At 41.9% G+C, this 22,911-nt stretch overlaps 1 protein-coding gene across 1 annotated transcript in view; it reads left to right on the top strand.

Annotated features, from left to right (window-relative positions):
- HADHB (hydroxyacyl-CoA dehydrogenase trifunctional multienzyme complex subunit beta) overlaps positions 1-22,911 on the top strand; it is a 268,881-nt gene that overhangs the window by 5,991 nt on the left and 239,979 nt on the right. Inside the window, exon 2 of the mRNA XM_029596902.1 lies at positions 9,754-9,822. Within this exon, the coding sequence (XP_029452762.1) occupies positions 9,762-9,822 (61 nt within the window). The 5' untranslated portion in view covers positions 9,754-9,761. The remainder of the gene's footprint in view (positions 1-9,753; positions 9,823-22,911) is intronic.

The raw sequence follows: 22,911 nt of genomic DNA, 5'->3' as shown, positions 1-22,911 counted from the left end.
CCACACCCACTGATCTAATATTAGCCGAAGAGTAATGGACCTACCCAGCCCAGTCATGCTTAAGTTTTTGGTGTTCTAAAAAAGACACCAATTTTAATTTCCCGTTAGTCGTAAGGTTGGCTGAAGATTCTGGCATGTATATCAGAAGCCATGTAGTTTATATCAGAAGGTTCCTCCCCAGCTAAAGAACCCTGATATTGACTATGAACATCCCAGTTAAATTTACTCGGTCTGCCTATAAAAAAGTCTAGGAATTGCGTTGTATATCTCCCTCCTTTCCCGTTCCCAAATCCTTCCTATAGGTCCTGCAATCCCCAAACTAATGTGGTCACTTCCATGGAGATATGCCTCTAGCCCTTGGAAAGCTGCCTGCTCTTAACATCTATGAATAATCAGTTGATTAAGAAGATTGACTCTTCCCTTTATACCCCAATGTGTGAAAAGATCTGAACCAAATCAATGATCAAAATATGATAACATCCAAGGCTAATATAGGACCAACTATGGACAATATTGCTATGTGCCCTTGCAACTTTAAAATTGAAAAAAAAAATATAGTTATGCTATTCAATGGCAGTTCCATGTCCCAATAGGGAACGCTAAGGGGGTTAATTTAAAAAAAACAAAACAAAACAAAAAAAAAAGACAAAGTCCTTAGGCTTTAGCTTGCAGAGGGCAATGGTAAGGAGCAGATTCCAAGCCAATGTGATTGCAGAATATCTCCTCTGCATTCCTGGGGCAGAGGGTGGTTGTTCACGCAAGCCTTTCCTAACTCCAATATCATTTAACTCCCTTCAATCATCATGCTTCGCTAGTTATAGCATTAATAACCACCTCTTACAATGTTATCATTTACATATATAATTATCTGATCTTCTTTTTCCTTCTTAATCCAAGTTATTGTTTCCCTGTTACATGTAACTGCTTTTCTGCACTATTGTTCAAATTGTAAAGTTTATTATATTGTGCACCCCTGTTCCTTGTGAACCAGCATGATGGGACTTCTGTCTTGAATGTTGGTATATAAAAAAACTTAAATAAATAAATAAATAAATACTGACCAAGGCTATAGCCTTAGTATCCATAATCTGAATGTATAGTCAGACCAGAAACTGTCCATATTGTTGCGTACAAAGTCAGCTTCTGCCGCGATCTGGTAACACCATTGTATCCTTAGCTAAGGGAGCCAAATCCCAGCTGCTGTAAAATAGAAACAGTAGTGTCACTGTGGAGCGTTGGGTTTCTCCTTGCTAGCTTGGAGGCTTCTGCTGCTGTCTATCCACCGCACCCTCCGGTAGATGTACACGAAAGCATAGAGGAAACAGCACTGGCTTTAGGCCCAATTGATATAGGTGTGCACATGCCGAGGTGAACTCTTTCCTGTGTAATGAGTTTTGCCAAATAATCTTGAAATATTAAAAGTTTTTATTCTCGTACATCAGTTTCTTCCCTATACCAACATTCTGAGGATTTCCGCCTTATGAACAAAGTCCAGAATGTGTGCAATAACAATTCGCGGCCTTTCAGATTGTTCCTGTCTCCTTCCCAGCCTATGGGCCCTCTCGATCCGCAAGGGGCCTTGCTGTGTAACCAGCCCTAATTCCAACATTAACCATTTTTCTAGGAAAGAGGCCAAAGTCTCTTCAGGCAGGGATTCCAGTAATCCCACGAACATAAGATTATTATGTTTTGAGCGATTCTCGAGATCCTCTGTGGTCTTCCTGTTTCTTAAGGGCTGCACGCAGCTCAGTAATCCCCGCAGTGGCGGCACCAACCGCGTCTTTGTTGTCGGAAGTCCGCTGTTCTACCTCTCCGAGTCTAGTATCAAATGCAGTCAGCCGTTCCGAGACTCAGTCCAGTTTATCAAAGACTTTTTTGATCTCAGGTTGTAGGGTCGTAACAACCGCTGACTGCAAGTCTGCAATTGCTGAGCTCGATAGTGAAGGTGGGTCAGATGCTGAGATTGCATCCGCCATTTTGCCGGTTTTAGGCCAGAGACTTCCTGTGTCTTTTCTCTCTTTGTTTCTGCCCGAAAAGTGCATGGGCATGCCGTGCGATGATGCCCCAGGGATTTAAAATGCTGATCTTGTTGCCAGGTGGTGAAAAAATGTTGGCTCTTGTAAAATCAGCAGCGTTATCCAAAAGGCACATGGAGCAGAAGGGATCGCATCCTACTCCGAGCAAGGCGTCACGTGACCTCCTCCAAATATTGTACTTAAAGGCCTGAGTCCCCATGGAAGCCCATATGCTGAGAAACCGGAGGCCCCTTCTTTGCCATCCCCCTGCTCCTCTACGGGGAATCTTTCTGACCCTCCTGGTGGTTCACCAGAGCCGACATAACTTACTCCAGATTTGTAGAGAAACTGGGCTCCATATTAAACCTTGAAATCAAAAAGGTCCTGACCCATCGTCCGAAGTGCAGGACCTTCTTAAAATATTCGACATTCCAGCAGAGCCTACAGTGCTTCCATCTCACTCAGTACTTGATGCAGTCATGGGCAAGACCTGGGAGACTCCTTTCTCCATGCCCACCATGTCCAGGAAAAAGGAACTGAAATTTCGAATGCGCCCTTTGCCTCAGAACAGCTTCTGCATGCCTCCATCGTTGTGGAATCTATGAAAAAGGCCAGAAAGACACGGTTGTTCTCAAATACGCCACCAGGCAAAGGCAATCTTTATCTAGATGACTTCAGGCGCAAGGTATTCCAGGAATCAATGCTAAGGTGCAGTAGCAGTGGGAGATAACGTTTGGTTGAACACGATTCCTGTTGCCAGCTCCTACCCCCTTCCCCTACTTTCCCCCTCCCTCTCCCTCCCCTTTACAGCCATTTATTTACCGCTTTCTCATAGTGCAGGAATAATATGTACTGACTGAGAAACAAATAGTGTAGTGCAATTTTCAAGCTACCTGGTTGTGCCATGTTCGTGAAGACCCCGACCCAACTCTTCTTGCAGGGTCGTGGAGCCATTATTACCACGATCCTGCCTGCATTTAGCGAAAGTGAGTTCCGAAAGCAATGAATTCTGTGAGGTAAATATGAAAATCTTCACAAAGGGGGAAAATCTGTGGAAATTCTGCATTCCACATTAGCACAGAATTCCCCCAGGACTAATGTTTGTTCTTCACTGTCTCCTTTCTATTCATATTTGTCTCATTGTTAACAAACTGTCTTTGAACATCAATAAACAGAATATAATTGTGATGTTAAAGAATAACAAGTTTGCTTACTGTAGACTGTTATCTGTAGACAACAGGATGAATTAGCCATGACTCGTGGGTGAAGTCATCTTATGGCATTAAATGGACCCTTCTCTCATAGCTCTAAGAACTTTTTATCTATTGAGCATGTGCAGGAGTTGCCTCGTGAGTGCCTCAGTAAATTTTAGATCTAAGATTAGCTAGGTAGTTGACTCTCTAGGGAGGCAGGCACATATTTTGCATGCCTAATTCATCCTGCTTTCTATGGACAACACAGTTTATGGTAAATAAACTTTTTCCCGTAGATAAGCAGCATGAATTAGCCATGCTGTTTGGGACGTCTTCCATGTCACTAGATGGCGGAGCTCTCAAAGCTAAACAGGTCTTTGTCAGTGAGGTGCATCTGCTTGTATGTTCCTGCGCTAACAGATCTCCTCAGTCCATTTTTTTCCGTGCAACTAAGTGCACGCGGAGCTTGCTCTCTCCTCACAACTTTCTCAAAAAAATAAATAAAATAATAATGAAGAAGAAATACACTAAGAAGAAATAAGGAACTCAGGTAACAACTCCTTCGGGCCACCTCCATCGGAAGTCGACTTGACAAGGTGGCAAATGTGGTTGGTAACAAAGAAAAGAAAAGAAAAAAGGAGGGGGACAACAGACTATCTGTGTCCCACCTGCTTAACATGATTAGCTGCTTACCCAGTGATGCACTAGCCTCAACCCTTGAAAAAGGACAAGTCCGAAACACGATCCCATGTCGGTGACCAGAGTGTCTGTGATTAATGAACATGAAAGTAAAAGCTTGGATTTGATCGACCATCGCAATTTGTTCAATTGATGTATCTGTTTACAAAAAGAAAGTTAAGTATTTAAGTACATGAATTCCATTGGATGAACATTTTAATTTTTGCATATAAAAAAAGACTTAAAATATATAGATCAATATCTGTGACCTATGATTAAGCATAAGGCCGAGTCCTAAAGCGTAAGCTATAACGATGAAGCCTATTATGATGGTCATGTGTTAAAAAGTCATATTTTGATGGTAAGATATTGGGAGTGTCACATATGATCAGTGATATGGGATGGATGAATGTTGGTTTAGTATATAAGTATGTGTGTGTATATATATATATATATATACACACATTCCTGCCTGGCCTATTCTGCAGGTGACCTCAAACCAATCAATCCACCGAAATACTCTCCGTCTTGCCTGTGCGATCTGAGCCTACTCATCGCCTGCAAGCAGTCCCATCCACGGCCACTCAAGCCTCACAGTTTCATCGAGGCTCTTTTGAGACCATTCATAACAGGGCCTTCTAAAACCCAAATCTTACCCTGACAACACGTGTTAATCAAACCCAGGTGGCCACCAGTACCCTGGGCCCGACAAATCCTTCACAACTCTGGATCCTGGAACATCGTCATTGTGTCCCATGTCCCGTACAACCGCAGGTGCGTCAACTACACTGGGGCTTGGGACCTAATGGAGTCAATCCTTCCATCCTTCTCGTGTCACTCTCCCTTCCAGCATGCACAGAGATTGAGTGTGGCAACCTAGCTTCTACGACCCTGTCTTTTTCCATTAAAGGGCTCCATCAAGGGGCGGTGTGTCCCTTTTTCTCACCCACCTAGGGTTTTATGGTCTGTCGTTCGCATCAGGATGTACAAGGCACTTGACTCACTTGGAGCTGTGGACCCCCGACCTGCTCTTCGGGCACACCCTCCGTGTATTGATCCTTAAGGTTCCCATACATTACTCTACCATTGGGGGACGGGCAGCTCCCTGGTCCCCGATTGGGCGGATCCATCCTTCTCACCCTACTCAAAATCAACTTTGCAATATTTACAAAATAAATAAATAAAAATACATAAATGAATATATAAATATTAAAGTACAATACCCTCAATGGCGAATTTTCATCAAGCGATGAGCATGAAGGATTTTTTCATGTTTGGGGTCTTCTCCAATTCCACTTCTTCGGAACCAAGCGAAACACTATATTTTACTGCCCGACATTTGCTCAGATTTTTCATACACTGGGGAGAGGTCTACTGCCTCCCATAGCCCCTCCTTCCCCACGGAGTCTATCACTACAGCGCAGTCCTACTTTTACCACTCTGCCGTCGGCCTGGCACCCGTGGTACGCCTTTCCTATTCAGTTGTCAGGGATCCAAGTTATCCTTCTGGAAACAATCCACGCGTCCTCACCAAGGGGAGGATCCCCTACCCCATCCTCTCCACTTCTCTCTGTCTTTTTTTTTTTTTTTTTTTTCATTTTTTATTTATTGAACTTTTCATTTTCAAGCAGATATTACACAAATTGTACAACCACTAATACTTAGTAAATAACTTCCAAGATTAATTTACATTTACATTCTGTGAAAACCGCACATTTGACATTAGTAATTGCAGAGCCTGTTTAATAGAAAAAGAGCAGTGAATTACAAAATACATTTAACTAGTATTGTGTCTAAACCATATTAATTATCACTTTCTCCCAATAACTAAGGGTTAGGATGAGATTAGGACTCTAGGTATGTGCGTAGTTGTTCTGGATAATTAAACACATACCTTGTATTCTGATGTAAAAGAACACATTTACAAGGGAATTGTAATATAAATTTAACTCTTTGTATGGCCTTTTCTCTTATTGACAAAAACTCTTTTCTCCTTAATTGTGTATCAAGGGAAACATCAGGAAAAATTCTAATTGGATACCCATGAAAAGGAAGATTCTGAGATTTAAAATATAGTTTAAGAATCAGATCTCGTTGAGAAACTTCTGCAAATTGAACAATTAGAGTGGCGCGGGTTTTAATTTCCATATCAGATGATTTCTCAAGAAGTTCTGACAAATTAGTATCATCTTTCTGATCTTCCTGCTGCTGTTCAAGTAAATCACCCCTCGCAGCTCTTTGAGTAATATAATATATCCGTGAGATTATTGGTAATGTTGTCTCAGTGTATTTCAAAACTTTTACCAAATAACTTCTAAATAATTCTCTAGGAGACAATAAATGGGGCCTAGGAAAATTTAGGATTCTTAAGTTGACTCTCCTTATTTGGTTTTCCAGTTGCTCCAATTTGTTTAAATGGATTTTATCTGATTTTATTAAATTTAGTTGAACTTTTTCCATCTCACTAGTTTTAGAATCTAGATTTTTGACTGATCCTTCTAACTTTTCCACTTTTGTTTGTAACATTGTATTACTACTCAGACCACCTTGAACCAATTTAGTTAAATCACTAATTGATTTTTGCATTGCAAAAATCATAGCCCCAATTTCTTCCAAGGTATACTTAGTAGGTACTATTACAGGTATACCCACCACTACCCCCCTTTGTCCTTCTTCCATCCCTTTTACCTTAGAGTCCAAAACGGTACTATATTCCTGATTTTGATTTTCTGAAACTTGATTATCAGAAGATACCAAAGAAACCAAGTTCAGGTTGGGATCCTCAAGTAATAACTCTCCTCCTCCTCTTCCCGTTGGTGGTTCCGGTGTTAAGGGAGCACCAGGGCTTAACGATGTTTCATAAGTCAAGGAGTTAAGTCCTTGCTCCTAGACTATCACTCCAGCGACTTCCTCTCCTGGTGTTATGGCTATGGTTCTACCAAACAGATCTTGAATCCGTGGCTGATTGTTACCTACAACAGGTGTTGAGGTAACCGTTTTCCCCTTCCTCTTAGTGTGTGGCATTACACAGAGGAAAGGGAACCACGATAAGAAAAAAGAAATTGTACCTCATAGAAAAGGAGAGATCCTTCGGAGACACAATGTCAATTAGCCAGGTTCCATTGACTGCTGCTTCCAAAAATCCGAAGTTTCTTCCAATTTCTCACGAAATCTCCAACATACTCCAACAGACTCCGGCGAAGCCCGGCAAAGCCGCGCACCCCTTAGGCGCGCGGCTTTGGCGACGCGCCAACGGTGAGCATGCCGTTCAGACGCCAGTCTTATGGGTGTCTGAATGGGCTTCTCCCTCTGACTTCAGAAACCGGAAGGAAATCCAAACAAGCACAGTCAGCTGCACAGCCCACAGGCTTCAAGCGAAAAGCGAAGAAACAGTCCAATGAGGAAGAAACTCACAAAAGCCCACAGGCTGGCAGGTAGGCAGTGAAGAAAGCAGCAGCCTCGCTCTACTGTCTTAACGAATGTTGTTGCACGGCTCAGATCCCAACTCATGGTTTTCTCCTTGGCTTGAAATTCTTCTACTCTCATGCCAGGGCACCCTTTACTCAATTAATTTCCTAATTGAATGGGGCGCGCTGTAACTCTGCATGCTCAGCTGGTAGTGTGAACCCGCTCACCTTCCCGCTGGAGCGTCTCCTGGTTTTATCCAGCATTTTTGTGTGACCCACCGGGTGAACCCCAGGTATACATCAGTTCATAGTCCACTTTCCTCTTAATCTGGGACCAATCTCTTGCCCCCCCCCCTTGCTCGCCTCCACGCTCATGTTCAGGGTCTTGTGTCTTCGGTCCTGTCCCGAAGGCCTTTACCTCTGTGGTATATACATAAAGAGCTGAGGCAAATTCATGCTGCCACCCACCAAACCATTATACATTTATCTCATGTTCCTTCCCTGAAAATCGTCTGTTTTTCGGTCGCCATAGCCTCTGCCAGGTGTATCAGCAAGCTACGGTACCTAGTATGCCTGCCTCCTTTCCTGAAGCCATAGCATGGCAGGTTTATGCAGCGTACGCATCCCGCCTCCCTCCCACAAGAGCTTTCGGCTTCCACATCAACCATTCCATCGCCCTCTGTTTCTTTCCAAAGCTTCAGCTCTATCAAAGCGAATTTAAGCTCCATATGCTGGATTGCAACTTAGTACTTGCCTTTCAGTACTGTAGCACTCTTTCCTACAGAACCTCACAGTTCTTCATCGTCTTTAACCCGAATGCTGCAGCACTAGTTATCTTCAAGTGCATGCCCTAGTCCGGAATCTTGAACAACATTCTTTTTCCCACTGTTATAAGCATACACAGGCTCTGTCTGCAGCCCCCAAAGCGCACCGGGTCATTGCTGTAGGCTACTTAGCTACATCATCTCCATACAACCCTAATCTGGCTGTTGCCACACAGCCCTATGATCCTCGCTACATCTGTTCACCTCCCGCTACTACTTGGACGTGCAGATTGTGGATGACGCACACAAGAGAACCACAACTCTCGGGGAGCACACATCTCACCCACAGCGTTAGCAAGTCATAAAACCGTCTGCACATTCTCTGTCTTGAGCACTTTCCTTGTTTTTCATCATGGTCACATGATATGGGCTATATGCACTCAATACTTCAGCTGGGGACTCCCAGACAGCATGGCTAATTCATGCTGCTTATCTATGGGGATAAGAGCAAGTTTGCTCACCGTAAAAGGTGTTTTCCATAGATAGCAGATGAATTAGCCATGCTGACCCTCCCGCCTCCCCGGACAGTTTTTCTATTTGACCTATACAGCTAGTCTTGCTTTGTAACGGACTGAGGAGATCTGAGGTAGCACAGGAACATACAAGCGGGCGCACCTCACTGACAAAGACTTGTTTAGCTTTGAGAGCTCCGCCACCTAGTGGCACGGAGAACATCCCAGACAGCATGGCTAATTTATCTGCTATCTATGGAAAACACATTCTATGTTCCAAGCTGAGGGTTGCATCAGAGCCTTTATTGAAAAAGGCAACCTGGACCCCCCCCCCCCGCACCCCCTAGAGAGCAGACTACTGGATGAATAGTCTATGCAAAACTGCTTGTCCAAATTTACTGTTGCTTCTTAATAGACTGTCCTAACAGTAATGGGTGTAAAGGTATGAACTGGCGACCAAGTTGCAGCTTTGTAAATGTCTTTGATAGGCATGGTTTTTAGATGAGCCACTGATACAGCCATGAATCTTGAGACTTGAGCCTGAATTGCGGAGGCCAGCAAATGCACAACAATGCCCACACTCAATATATGTTACTGTAGGCCTAATACAGAAAATAATCATGTATGAACATCTTCAGGATTCTTTCTGAACTGTTTCCTAGCTTTTTCAAGCTCAAGGTACAACCACATTAACAAAATTGTATTGTGTAGACTAGGCAGTGTGGACAAGGTTACCCCTCATATGGCCAATAGAAGAGCACTGAAAGCCCCACCAATCTCTTCTAAATCTTAAAAGAAAGGGATCAAGGGGGCGGGCACCACTAATGACTTGTTGCAAGGTGCTGGTCTGGACCTGGCATCAACCAGTGGTGATGACTTTTCCATGGCCCACCTAGTCAGGTCTGTTGGCACACTGGTCAGGAAACATTGCTGTAGTTCTATACACTGTATGAGCAGCATCAGGTTTCCTTTGTTCTGTAACACTATATGTAGCACTAGGAGCTATACGAGCAGTCTTAAGAGTTCTGTATTCTGTAATGGGATGTAAGGACATCATCTGGCATGAATGTCAGCAATTCCAGTATAAAAGATGTGTGGTGTGGTCTGTCCTTATCTTTGTTTTTCCTTATTTCTTTTTGTAGCTGACAATAATTGAGAGAAAATTATTTTTTTCATTTTTTTAGATTTCAAAATGATGTTGACTCGCACCATCAGAAACCTTACTATTACTTCATCATGGGCTTTCAGATTCTGTAAGTTTTTGTTTTATAAAATTTGCTAATAGCTAAATATTTTTATTTATTTATTTACTCCAACTTATAGTACGCAGTATTAATAAAAGTCATATAAATAATACATATAAAATATAAAACGTACTTAGGCATATCTGTAAAACAATTATTAAATTTTGCTGATCGATGTTGTTCCTAATCTGCAAAAGCCTGAGTGAATAGTACTGCCTTTACTTTTTTCTAAACTTTAAATAGCAATCTCATGTCTTACTTCAAAAGGTACAGAATTCCATATAGTGGAGTTACAAGAAACTAGAAGTATTTTTTTATTGCTAAGTATAAATCAGTACATGAAGGCATGACCAGGCATCTTTGCGAAGTGACCTTAAAGAACTGTTAGGCATATACTATTGCGACTGACTCGCTAAACAGTCAAAAAATGTTTTATAAAACTATCATAAGGACCTTAAACATAACTCTTTGCTGAAAAGGCAAGCATTGAAGTTATTTCATACTAGATGTTACACTCATGCCCCAAGGTAATCCACAAACTAAACGAACTGCAGCATTTTGTACTAATTATAACACATTAACTATTTCAGTAACCCTAGATAATAAAGTTGCAATAATCCCTATTACTGACTACTAAAACCTGTATGACCAATCTAAAATCTTAAATCATATTATCTTTAAAGGCCTAAACAACTGCAATTTAAAGAATTCAGTATGCCCTACCTTTTTTGACTTGAGATGTCAATGACTGCTGCAAATCTATCAATACCCCAAGATTCCATGCCTCTATATTAAGCACCAATTCTGAATTCCCCTAAAACTAAATTTAGTGGTAAGTCAGGAGGGGCTGATTTTTTCCAACTGTAAAACAGATGTTTTCTTACACTTAAGTGCTAAACCCATTCAGCTCCATCCAGTTTTTAACAGCCACAAAACAGGTCAATTTGCCAGAAATTCCCTTGGTGACTCACAAGGAATATGAAACTGAACATCATCAGATAGAACTTATAAATTAGGCCCAAAGATGTTAAAACCTGCCCAAGCAGCTGCATATAAATATTAAAAAGCAATGTGGACAGCTCCAAGCCCTGAGGTACCCCTAGAAACATTTACAAACCAGCTAGAACTCTAACCATTAAAATCAACCTTCTGCTTACGGTTCTGTAAAAAAAGACTCAAACCATTTAAAAAATATACCTCCAATGCCAATAGATCTTAATCTAGCTATCAGTTTTAAATGTCTGATCATGACAAATTCTGAGGCAATAACTAATTGGACAAGATTACAGATTTCTTGTACTCCTAAATTACAGCGAATATCATCCAATAATGTTTCTGTTCCCTGACCCTCTCTAAACCCAAATTGCTCCTGATCTAGAATCTTCCTGTCTTCTAAGAAATTAGTAAGTTGAAGCAAAATCCATTTCTTTAGAACTTTGCTTACTGAACAAAGGGTTGAAATAGGTCAATAGACAAACTGACTCTAGATACTGAGAATCTTTAAGCTGCCTTCAATGAATTAGCCACCACACCCTCATGTAAGGAGAGATTACACCAACACCTCTTCCATAATAGTAAGCACATTTTTTACAATCCGGATCAGGAATACAATTACTTTTAGCTATGGCAAGCAGATCTTTAAAGGATCAAAAAAAAAATTGATCCCATAAAATCAGTTGATCCACCCCCTTTATCTTCCATATGTCCATTCTAGAAAGACCCAAGCAGATTAATGTTTTTTTTGTTTTTTTTTATGGAAAAATATACCCAGTTCTTCACTACTAGAAACCTTTCCTCTTTCCTTCACAAATTAGGTTGACATCATCTTAACCAGAGCAAATAATTGCATAGGCTTGTTCAGAGTTGGCTATATGAGCAGAGTAAAATACTTTGTCTCATTTAAAAACACCTGATACTAGAATAAAGTCGTATTGTATCTCTATTCTCACTTTTAATTTTACACCACTTTCTCACAGCTTTACAAAGCTGACTTTCCTAGCATGTAGTCAGATGGCTTCAGGACCAATGGGTATTTTGCTCTTCTGCTAGCAGATGGGAGACGGAGTCAGATTTTAAAGCTGACGTCACTCTAGATATACCCCTGCAGTAACCTCAGCTCTTCAGTATCTCTCCGTCTCCTAGCAGATGCGGACACTATCCCACACACTAGAATAGTGTTAAGAATTACAGCAAAGAAGAAACAAAATTTACCTTAAGGAAGATCGAGCCCCGCTGTCCTGCGGTGATACCTAAGGGGCCCTCCCCCAGTCGAGAATTCCTGAGGTTGATCTCAGATATCCCTCAGAGGTATGCCTTGGTCCGGTAGCAGGTTCCCGGCGTGGACTTAGCCCTGAGTGTGGCTGAAAGGCAGCGGATGCAGAAACGAGCACGGCGGTGAAGGTAATTCCCTCTCCCCCCCACATTTGGAGACAGTCTGACACATGATCGGTAAGCGCCGAGACCAGGTAAAAAAAATCTTTAAATTCAGGTCTCCAGAGCTCAGATTGCTGTTTTTCAAATCCGTCCCCAGCGAGGTTAGAAGGGAGCACCGATCGGGTTGAGCAGCCTTGGTTGGGCTAGGCCCCGATCCGGTGCAAGGGTCCACAAACGTGGAGACCCTCGGGGGGCGCCATCTTACACGCCGGGGGTCATCGGCACCATCTTCCCTTCTCGACCGGAGGTGCGCACGGGGCAGGCCGAGCGGCCGATGCGCTTAACTTGCAGGCGCCCAAATACAGACGGGAGCACAACTGAGCGCACCCGGGCGCATATCTACACGCACAGCCGCGTTTACAACAGCATGCACGCAAACAAATAGAAACAATGGCACCGGCACCCAAGAAGGCTAGAAGGCACTCTCTTTGCACAGCCTGCCACATAAGAGCCACGCAGCCTGAATTGGAGTCCTGCCTGTGTCAACATTGCGAAGAAGCCCAGGGGGAACCAAAGCCTGGCCCCTTACTGTCAGGAGATGGTTCCGGAACTACTGACGATAGCTCCCTGGACCTATGCATCTCCGAGATGGCGTCCCCACAGGAGGGCACCTTTGGGGCCTCTACTCCGATTCCCCCTGGGGTTAACATGGACCCAGGAACCTTCTCCGGTTGGAATTTTTCCAAGGGCTGCAAGCCTTCGTTCAGGCGCAATCAGCCCCAGCTGCGCCCCAGGCTCAACCCCTGCTGGAAGCACAAGATCCGGCCCGGCTCGGATGCCTCGAGACATGCCTCGCCTAACCAAGAACTTCCCTATCAGGGACCCAGACACCTCAGATGATGAGTGACTCCCTGGAAGAAGGAGAAATTCCTCCAGGAATGTAACCATACCGAACCATGCTTCGCTTCTTCCACAAGGACGAATTACCAGTCCTTGTTTCCCAGACTCTGAAGACGCTGCGTATTCCTGGCATGGACCTTATGGTGGAACCAAAGAACCACCCCATCTTGGTGTCCCTTCGTAAGGCCTCATGCTACTTTCCAATGATTGAAGTCATGCAGTAACTGATTGAACTGGAATGGGATTCTCCGGAGGCGAGCTTCAAAGGTCGTGGGGTCTTGGAAGCCCTATATCTTCTGGAACCAGTGACCAAGGAAGTTCTGCATTTCCCAAAAGTGGACGCTATGGTCTGTGCCGTCTCAAAGTGAACAACGATTCCCGTTGAGGGAGGGGCTGCATTGAAGGACACTCAGGACAGACTATTGGAATCCATCCTTAAGCAGGCTATTGAGACGGTACAGTCCATCAAAAATCCCACCCTGATGCAGGTTCCGAAACGTTGACAACGTCGGCAATTTGGCGGCTTCCGCAGAGAAATCTAAGCGGTCCCTTCAGCCAAGAATATGTTTGGGCTATAAACAAAGTGGTCATTTAAGATAAGTAATTGTTTGTCGGGACGATAACTACGTTATTTGCCAGCATAAGAAACAAGTTTACTCGTTCTAAGTATGAAGTCGGGTGGCACAGTATAAAACTGTCACAGTTTATTTTCAATCGCGACCACCAGAGACCTTATTGGTTCCGAGTTCAAGTCTAAATGCTGTGAAGTTGCAGTGCAACTAACATTTTTTGGGGTTGCATATTCCAATGTAACAAAGAACTTTTTAAGAAAAATTTAAAAAAAATATATACAGGAAGATTATAGACCAGTGATTGTACCAACTCGGCTTAAAATCTCTGCTCATTGTCAGAACTATATGCCGGTGCTGAGGTCTAATCTTCTGTTTTATAAAAAAAAAATTGACAAAATGGAAAAACAGTAAAATTGATAAAATATGTGGTTTGAAAAATTTTAACTACAGTTAAATAAAAAAAAGACATTTTAATTGTAAGCAGCAACTTCGAAATTGCAGGACTCATTTTGGTGCCTTCACAAGGAATATTAACTAGTGGATTTTTTTGGGTTGTTAATTGTATACTAGTTAAAGTCCTTAATTTTTCCGTTGTTTCAAATTATAAAGAGAATCAATGGGTTTTTCGGCTGCACTCTATAGAACCACAAGGACTGAATGAAAAAATAGTGGTTCACCCTCATTTGAGTGGCACTTTCAAAATGGCTGCGTTTGTGATGTCATTGCCCATATAAGGATTTCATCGAAATGGCAAATTTCCCACAAACGCCATATTTTACAGAGAATCAACGAACGTATTGGCTACACTTTACAGATCCACAAGGACGTAATGAAAAAAGAGATCCACATTTGAGCGGACCCTTCAAAATGGCCACCTTTGTGACGTCATTGCTCATATATGGATCTTATTACAATGGCAGAGTTACCACAAACATCATTGTCCATACATTGCTCTTACCATATTTGGTGGTGTTCTTCATATGTCATTTCCCATTGCTACTGCAAACAGTCGGAGAATTTCCCTTTAAATACGGTGTCCTTGCCGCGGAGCAGAATGCTGGTAGGCTGCACTCTGGTAGTGCACGTAGATACTTTGTTTGCCGGTTAACAGCTTATGTTGTTACACTCTCTTAGAAATATATACTTCAAGTTTCTGAAACATTATTATTTTAGCGCTCAAGCAGACGCTGTCACACGCTATTGGACTGACCATACACAGTCATCGAGTGAGTTTGGTTTTTTCCAAGTCATGAGCCATTTGTTGTTTATTAGCCGGTTGGCATCTCATAAGAACTCTGTTTGCTTTTTTACACAGATGTGCATTGACAGTATTTTGTTCCCTGAAGCTCCCTGAAGAAGGAGTAATACACCATGTCGGAGGATGGACTTCAGGACTGCACATGTCATTAACTTTCCAGTGAACTGAGATAAATGCACGTATTAGTCTTTTACAACATACTGTGCTTGTTCTCGTGATATAGCTCCCGAGGGAGAATATCAGGCATCTACGCAACCTACGATTAGACAAGCCCAATGCTATATGGGCTTCACAATATAAGCCAGAAAGCATTTTGTGGCAATATATGATGGTTGCTATATATCTTTCCACATCCATAAGAGTTCTGCTATGTAGCTGAATCTATTTATTCGGTGTTATTTCAACTTTTCAAGCTATTTGTTTGGGTCATCTTCTTGTGCTGTTCTTTGCATTATGCATCTTTCCCTTATTCTTCACAAGCCTCCCTGTCCCCTCTTCTCAAAGCATCCTCAAAACAAAATGACACCACCACCGTGTTTTACTGTAGGGATGGTGTTAGGGTGATTGATCTGTGTTTTAAGCCAGACCATTTGCTTAGGAGGTGCAGTATCAACAATGGTTGCTTAGCAGTGCAACCAAAAAGTTCCAGTTTGGTCTCATCAGACTATAAAACCTTCTTTGTGGACAAACAGGATGTAATTGATCACCACGGGTAGGTGATGTCATGGGATGGCACTAATGCAGAACATGCTCTCTCGGAACTCAGGAAACCCCAGAAGTCTTTCAGAGAATGTGCAGAGCTGCCATTATGCGAGTTTCCTCAGTTTATCTTCTGCTGAAGTGAAATAAGTGTTACCTTTTCTTATCCACTTGTTTTTGTTTTTAGATCCCTTTATTTTTTTCTTAGAGTATTTTTTCCTTTGTGAATCTCCAATTAGATTCCCACTCCTTCATTCCTCCATTTCAAAAAGATCAACAGACTAAAATGAGAAATCCCATAGCTCTCCTCAAGAAATTGCCATTAATGGAGGCTCCAACATTATTTACTGATTCTGAAGATGACTCTTACTTCTATTATTCATGAGGTGAGTCAACAGGACTACCTTTAAATCCTTCACCAGAGCCAGCTAGAAGTACTTCTCCACTAGAGGATATGATCTACTCTGTCCTCCTTCAGATTATGGCAAAAGCAATTCCATTTAAGTCAGAGTAAGAACTGGAGCCAAGAGAATATTTTGTTGGTGCCTTAAAATGCTTACAAGTACGTAAAGATATCATTTCCATACCAGTATATAAGGTTCTGCAAGAGCTACAGTTCAAGTTGTGGCAGAGGAATTTGACCTAAATGTAAGGTACAAATCTGTCCTGAGCATAAAATTTAACTACTTCATGAATCCAGAGTTGTAGAGTTTGCTCTGAAGAAAACAAAAAGGTCTAAAACACACTACAGAACTCCTGGCAAAGACGCAAAATTACTGGATAATACAGGAAGGGAAAGTCTTTCATTCAGTTATGTTGCAGCATAGAGTTTTGGTCCACCAATTCCAAATGATCTAGTATCTTTATAAAATCCTTCAAAAGATAACACATCAGCTTGTCTTCCTTCAGATATACAATACCAGTTCTTGCCTTATATAAATAAAGCTGAAGAATATGCCTAGCATCTCATAAGATTGTCTTATGATGTTTTTGAGACTACTTCAAGATTATTAGCAATAGCTATAGGAGCCAGAAGGCTCACTTGGCTGAGAGCGTCAGGTCTATGAGAAAAATGTACCTGACAAAGTAGCAAATGCCCCAAATACTAGAGAGAACTTATTTAGTGAAAATATTTAAGGAAACAGTTAAATGCATAAAAGATTACTGTTAGTTTCCAAATACTATCTGCAGCTACTTCTGCATTACAGTCTGGTCAAAGAAAATACCAAGCACAATCTACAGAAGGCAAATTTATTACCTTCAGAGGAGATACCAGCCTTATCCTTTCCAGAGGCAACATTTGCAGCAGCAGCAACAAAGTAGACCACATAATAGAGAGAGGGCTCAATCAAGAGCTTTTCCACAATCCACAAGGAGGTCTGGCCCTAAGTTTTGACTGAGACTTCATTCTTGCACATCCCTCAAAGCCCTTCCATTGCAGGGAAGACCAGTTTGTTTTTTTTCACTACTAGAGGTCTTTTATTACTACATATTGCCATGTTTTCTGGATAATTCTCAGAGGCTGTCCATGAACTTACAAAATTTACCTCCCTTCACTCCTCTGGTATTATGACATAATCTGCTGGCATTGCAACCTTGAAGCTGGCATAGCCAGTACACTGGCAAGGCATGGGTCAAATAGCTTCCAACTGGAACAGGTGCAAGACATCTTTCTGCGTGTGTGACCACCTTCCCCTTGGGTTGAGCCCTCGGGTGCTGGTAGTCAGCAAGGCATAGATTGCAGACCCCAAACCAGGACTTGGTAAGAATGCAGTATGAAGCACAAGCAAACTGGAAACAGGAAGACCAGATGAGATAAACTGGCAGTTTCAGAGAAACAAGGTATATGCTGGAGTCAAGGCAGCAAGGCAAACTCTGGAAACAGGACTCCAGTGAGGGAGCTGGAAAATGAGAACCAAATTCGGGCAGCATGCTTATCCTAAGCCTGGATATATATATATATATATATATGTTCAGACAGGAAACAAAATGAATGCCAGTAGGAAGTACAGGCCAAGAAGTTGGAGAACTGACCAGTTAGTCCCCAAAGCCCACAGAAGCATCTGCTGGTGGGAGATGAGAACTGCCCATTGGTATCACACAGTACCCCACCACCACCACCTTTTCAAGGATGGCCCCCCAAACATCCTTTAGGCTATCTTGTGAGAAACCATCTTAGAAGAAAAGGTACGTGAAGATCATTAGCATCAACTCAGGACCGCCCCTCTGGATGGTTACCCTTCCAATCAACCAGATACTGTGTTCTCTTATGGGATACTTTGGAATCCAGAATATCCTCCACTTTAAGGTTGAACATCAATCCAGGTCAGAGCTAAAGATGTTTGGTGTGTAGCAAAAGGGTCTGGTGTAGATGATTTCAGTAAAGAATCAAAGAAGGAATCTTGAGGGGCTGGAAAGCTGGAGTTGCATTATCACAAGTTTGATTCTTTCTGTAATGACATAAGGCCTATAAATTTAGGGTCTAGCTTGGTACAGGATGTTTCAAGCCTGGGTTCTTAGTGAACACGTGGTACTAAGGTTCTTACTTATGATGACAGTCTGCAAATTTGTTCTATCAAGCTGTTCTCTATAGATTACTATACATCTGCATCCAGGTTTTCTGGAAATGTTGGACCAGAGCATCAGCTGCAGGAACTTTAATAGCTAGGGCAGAAGAATGCAAAGAAAAAGGATACTGACTTTAGAGCGTAAAGAACGGAGACATCCTTGTAGATTCACTGACAGGGTTATTGTGGGCAGACTCTGCCCAGGGAAATAATTTTACCCAGTCTTTCGATTGAGGAGAAACAAAGCATCACAAGCACTGTTCAAGGTCTTGATTGACTCTCTCCATTAGGTCTTTAGTCTAAGGATGATAATCTGAATTGGAATTTAATATCCAAGAAGGCCCTTCAAAACTTTTGTAATGAACTGATCAATAACAATGGAGGCTGGGATCCCATGTAAGCAAACAATTAATTTTATAATAATGATAGGGAGTTGTAATACTGAAGGTAGCATGGCATGGAAACAAAATGTGTCATCTGAGGAAAATGATTCAGTATTCTGTTGAAATAGGAAGATCAGATGGATCCATGGGATCAAAGCAACTAGGAGTGGTCATGGGGTGTCAGAAGGGCCTATACAGGGGACCTTGGTTCTGGCACACACTGGACAGGTCAATAGACCTTCTTCAGTCCTACTGTTTTGAGGGCCCTTTCTTCCTCCAAGGTTTTGAGCAACCACATAGGAAGCTCCAAGTCAAGACTCTTCTGCGTTTTTCTGGGAACCCAAGATTCTGTAGGGGATTTTGGAATCAATGTCTAATTGTTTTAGAACAAAAGACTTGCCATACTGGGTCAGACCAAAGGACCATCAAGCCCAGTATACTGTTTCCAACAGTGGCCAATCCAGGTCATAAATACCTGGCAGGATCCCAAAAGGTAAATAGATTCCATGCTGCTTCTCCCAAGATAAGCAGATTTCCCTAAGTTCACCTTAGTGTAATGGTTTACAGATTTTTTTTCTCCAGGAATTTGTCCATACCCAGCTTCAGTAACAACTTTCACCACATCCTCTGGCAGTGAATTCTAGAAATTAATTATAACTTGAGTAAAAACATATTTACTCCTATTTGTTTATCATAAGGCATCAAGAGCCACAATTGCGCAGTGGTTCAAAGAGGCTATTAGCTCCATGTATATTTATCAAAGTTGCCCTGGCCCGGAGGGGCTAAATGCTCATTCTACCCATTCTCAGGCAGCCTCCTGAGACGAGTGTCAACTAGTTTTGCCACAAGAGATCTGTAGGGTGGCTATTTGGAAATCATTGCACACTTATGCCAGGCATTACTGTTTGGATGTCCATGCTCCAGAGTCCATGGGCTTTGGTGAAAAGTGTACTTCGATTGGGACTCTCGCAGTCTCATCCCATTTAGGGAAGTTTTGGTACATCTCAGGAATCTGGACTGATCTGAGTACGTACAGAGAGAGGAAAATTGGTTCTTACCTGCTAATTTTCATTCTTTTTTTTTTTAATTTAAATTTTTATTCAATTATTACTTCGAACACATCGAAAATAATAGGTAATCCAAAGAAACATTACAATATATTGCAAAAAAATTTTTTTACACAAATAATATAGGTTATCTAGCCCACATCAAGGAGGAGAAAGAGAAACAAGTTGGTCGTGCACATTTTCTACTGCAACCTATCTTAGATACAGCACATTTCAATTATGAATCAGAGTTTTTATCCCTTAGGAAACGTTCCAAATGTAATGGATCTGTAAATATAAATTTATTATTTTGATACATTATCTGACATGGGAACTTCAGGAAAAAATTAGCCCCTATATCCAGAGCACGTTGCTTATATACCAAAAATTGTTTTCTCCGAGCCTGAGTAGCTCGTGACACGTCTGGGAAGACCTGAATTTTTTGTCCACAAAAGTTTATATCTTTCACTTGAAAATATTTAGAAAAAAATTGATCCTTCTCCAGTTTTAAGGAAAATTGTATGAGCAAAGTTGCTCTGGATAAGATGTTATCCATAGAGTCCTCCAAAAAGGTCGAGACCCCTGGGCTTTCCAAAGTGTCTATACCTCCTGGTTGCTCTGGCAATATTTTCCTCTTAGGTAAATAATATATTTTAGAAATCTTGGGAATTTTCTCTGATTCATAAGATAGTATTTCAACAGCATATTTTTTATATAATTCATAATGAGATATTAATCGTGAAATAGGAAAATTGAGTAACCTAAGATTAAAAGAACGCACTTCATTTTCAAGTATTTCTATTCTATTATGCTGTATGATACTATCCTTTATAAAGGATAAATTAGAAGCCTGCAAATTAGAAACCAATGGGTTCAAATTCTTCACTGCTTGTTCAACTTTGTTTGTTCTACTTTCCAAATCTACAAACTTCTCTCTCGTCTCAACGGAGAAAGTATGTATCTTGGAAATAGAACTAGATAATTTCTTATCAATTTTTACATTTAATCTCCAAACATCTAATAGTGATACATTCACTGGTTCTGTTTCTATGTTTTCTTCTTCATTAACTGCTTCAAAAATCACAGTTGGACATACAATTTTCTTAATACTAGCAGTGATCCCATTATCCATATTACTCGCTATTGTACCTATAGAAACCTCTGGGACAACTTCCCCCAAGAGATTATTAGGGGGAATAGTTACAGAGGGTTCCATAATAACATTGACTTCCTCAATATACTCTCTTGGCTGGTCTGGAGGTTGCGAGGACCTGGGACTTAACGTAACTCCCAGTTGGGAGCTACCTTCTAAATTGTCCCTAACCGTGGACTCACCAATATGAATCAAATGGGAGTCCATGGGTCCTATCCTTCTCTGTGTTGGAGTCACAGGCGATGAGGTAAAATTCTTCGATTTTCGTTTTCTTCCCATAATAAATCAAACAAAACATAAAATTGCCCAGGGGCGCGCCCCTTTGGCGCGCACCAACGGCTGGGCGCCGCAGGGGCCTTGGTTTTATGCAGTCCCTCGGGGCGCCTCCCGATGACGTCACGGAGTCTCCGCCCCCTGGGTCCGGGCCTCTCGCCCCGCATTTCAGGAGTTAAAAAGTTGTTATCCTCTAAAGCACAGCACTGAACGCGGGGGTCTCCAGGCACTGCAACCACTTCCTCCTCTCCTCTGTCTCAGCACAGCAGGGGCCTTGGTTTTATGCAGTCCCTCGGGGCGCCTCCTGATGACGTCACGGAGTCTCCGCCCCCTGGGTCCGGGCCTCTCGCACCGCGTTTCAGGAGTTAAAAAGTTGTTATCCTCTAAAGCACAGCACTGAACGCGGGGGTCTCCAGGCACTGCAACCGCTTCCTCCTCTCCTCCGCTAATTTTCATTCTTGTAGTACCACAGATCAGTCCAGAGTCCCGCCCATTGGAGGAAAGAGAAATTTGGGGAGTCCACTTGATCTCTTTTTGTAATTACTCTAAAAGAATGGCACAGGTTTGGTTAGTCCTACACAGGGTTTTGAGTGGGTGCAGTTTTCTGTTCCAGGTTTCCACTTCCCACTGCTCGTTCAGGGTAATGTTAGTTATGGTGTTGGTATTGTTTGGATTTTGGCTTAAGTACAGATCAATACTGAGGGACTGCAGGTGGCACCCTCCGTGTCAGTAAAACTTTATTTGTCTCCATCTGCTGGAGGGGAGGCAAAACCTAGGAGTATGGTCTGATCTGTGGTACTACAGGAACGAAAATTAGCAGGTAAGAACCAATTTTCCTATGGCTGCCAGTAGGAAGTGCAGGCCAAGGAACTAGAAAGATTGACCAGTCAGTTACCTAATCCCACAGAGACCCTATTGACAGAAGGCAAGAACTATCTATCGACACCTCACAGCTGGCTCCTCATTCAGCTTCCCCAGATTCTAAAACAGGAGCTAGGTTTACTGCTATCAGCCCACCAGTTCCGATGTTGGCAAAGGGTTTTATATAAGATTTTTATTATCCCAAAAAGTCAGAGGGCCTTCATCCTGTTCTGGACTTAAGAAATCTAAACAAATATCTCAAGAGAGAAAATTTAAAATGAATTCTTTTGGCACGATTCTCCGACACTTAGAAGTTAATATTGGCTCACTCACTGGATCTGAAGGAAGTTTATGCACACATTTCTATTCACATGCATCACAGGAAATATCTACACATCTATACGATGGTATTATTGGTTCCCCTTTTGGCCTAGTATCAGCTCCAAAAGTATTTGCCAAGTGCTGCCTATGACAGGAAAAACCAATGTTTTCATTTTTCCCTATTTGGATCACTGGCTAATATCAAGCAGATCGTGGTAAGAAGCGATCCTGACCATTTCCAATATATTGCACACCCTCTTCTGGAAGTCCAATCTTAATTTCAGCTCATAAATTGGACTTCATAGCAACATATTTATACACCCTGAAAGGAAAAGCTTTCCTTCCACATGATTTGTTTGGCATGTTTTGACTGTTTTGGTTCAGATTCATTTCATAAAACATAAATAGCTTGATGCTTCATCCAGGAGTATTCAAATCAGCTTAGGTACTGTGATTGGACACAGGTGAGTTCTATATAACTTATTATGGGTCTCAAGACAGTTTTGTGAACCAGAGCTAATTTGGTTTTGCTGTGACAAAGGGTCTGAAAATTATGCAATCAAGACTGTTTTTTTTATTCTTACAGTAATTACTTTTAGAATATTTCTACAGTTTTTTCACAATGAAAGTGTAGAGTGTTGTATAGATCACAGACGCCGCACTCCTGTCATAGGCAGCACTTGGCAAATACT

The sequence above is a fragment of the Rhinatrema bivittatum genome, chromosome 3, assembly GCF_901001135.1.
Source record: "Rhinatrema bivittatum chromosome 3, aRhiBiv1.1, whole genome shotgun sequence".
Classification (NCBI taxonomy): Eukaryota; Metazoa; Chordata; class Amphibia; order Gymnophiona; family Rhinatrematidae; genus Rhinatrema; species Rhinatrema bivittatum.
The sequence above is the reverse complement of the archived record's forward strand: the minus strand, read 5'-3'. Positions and strand labels throughout refer to the sequence as shown.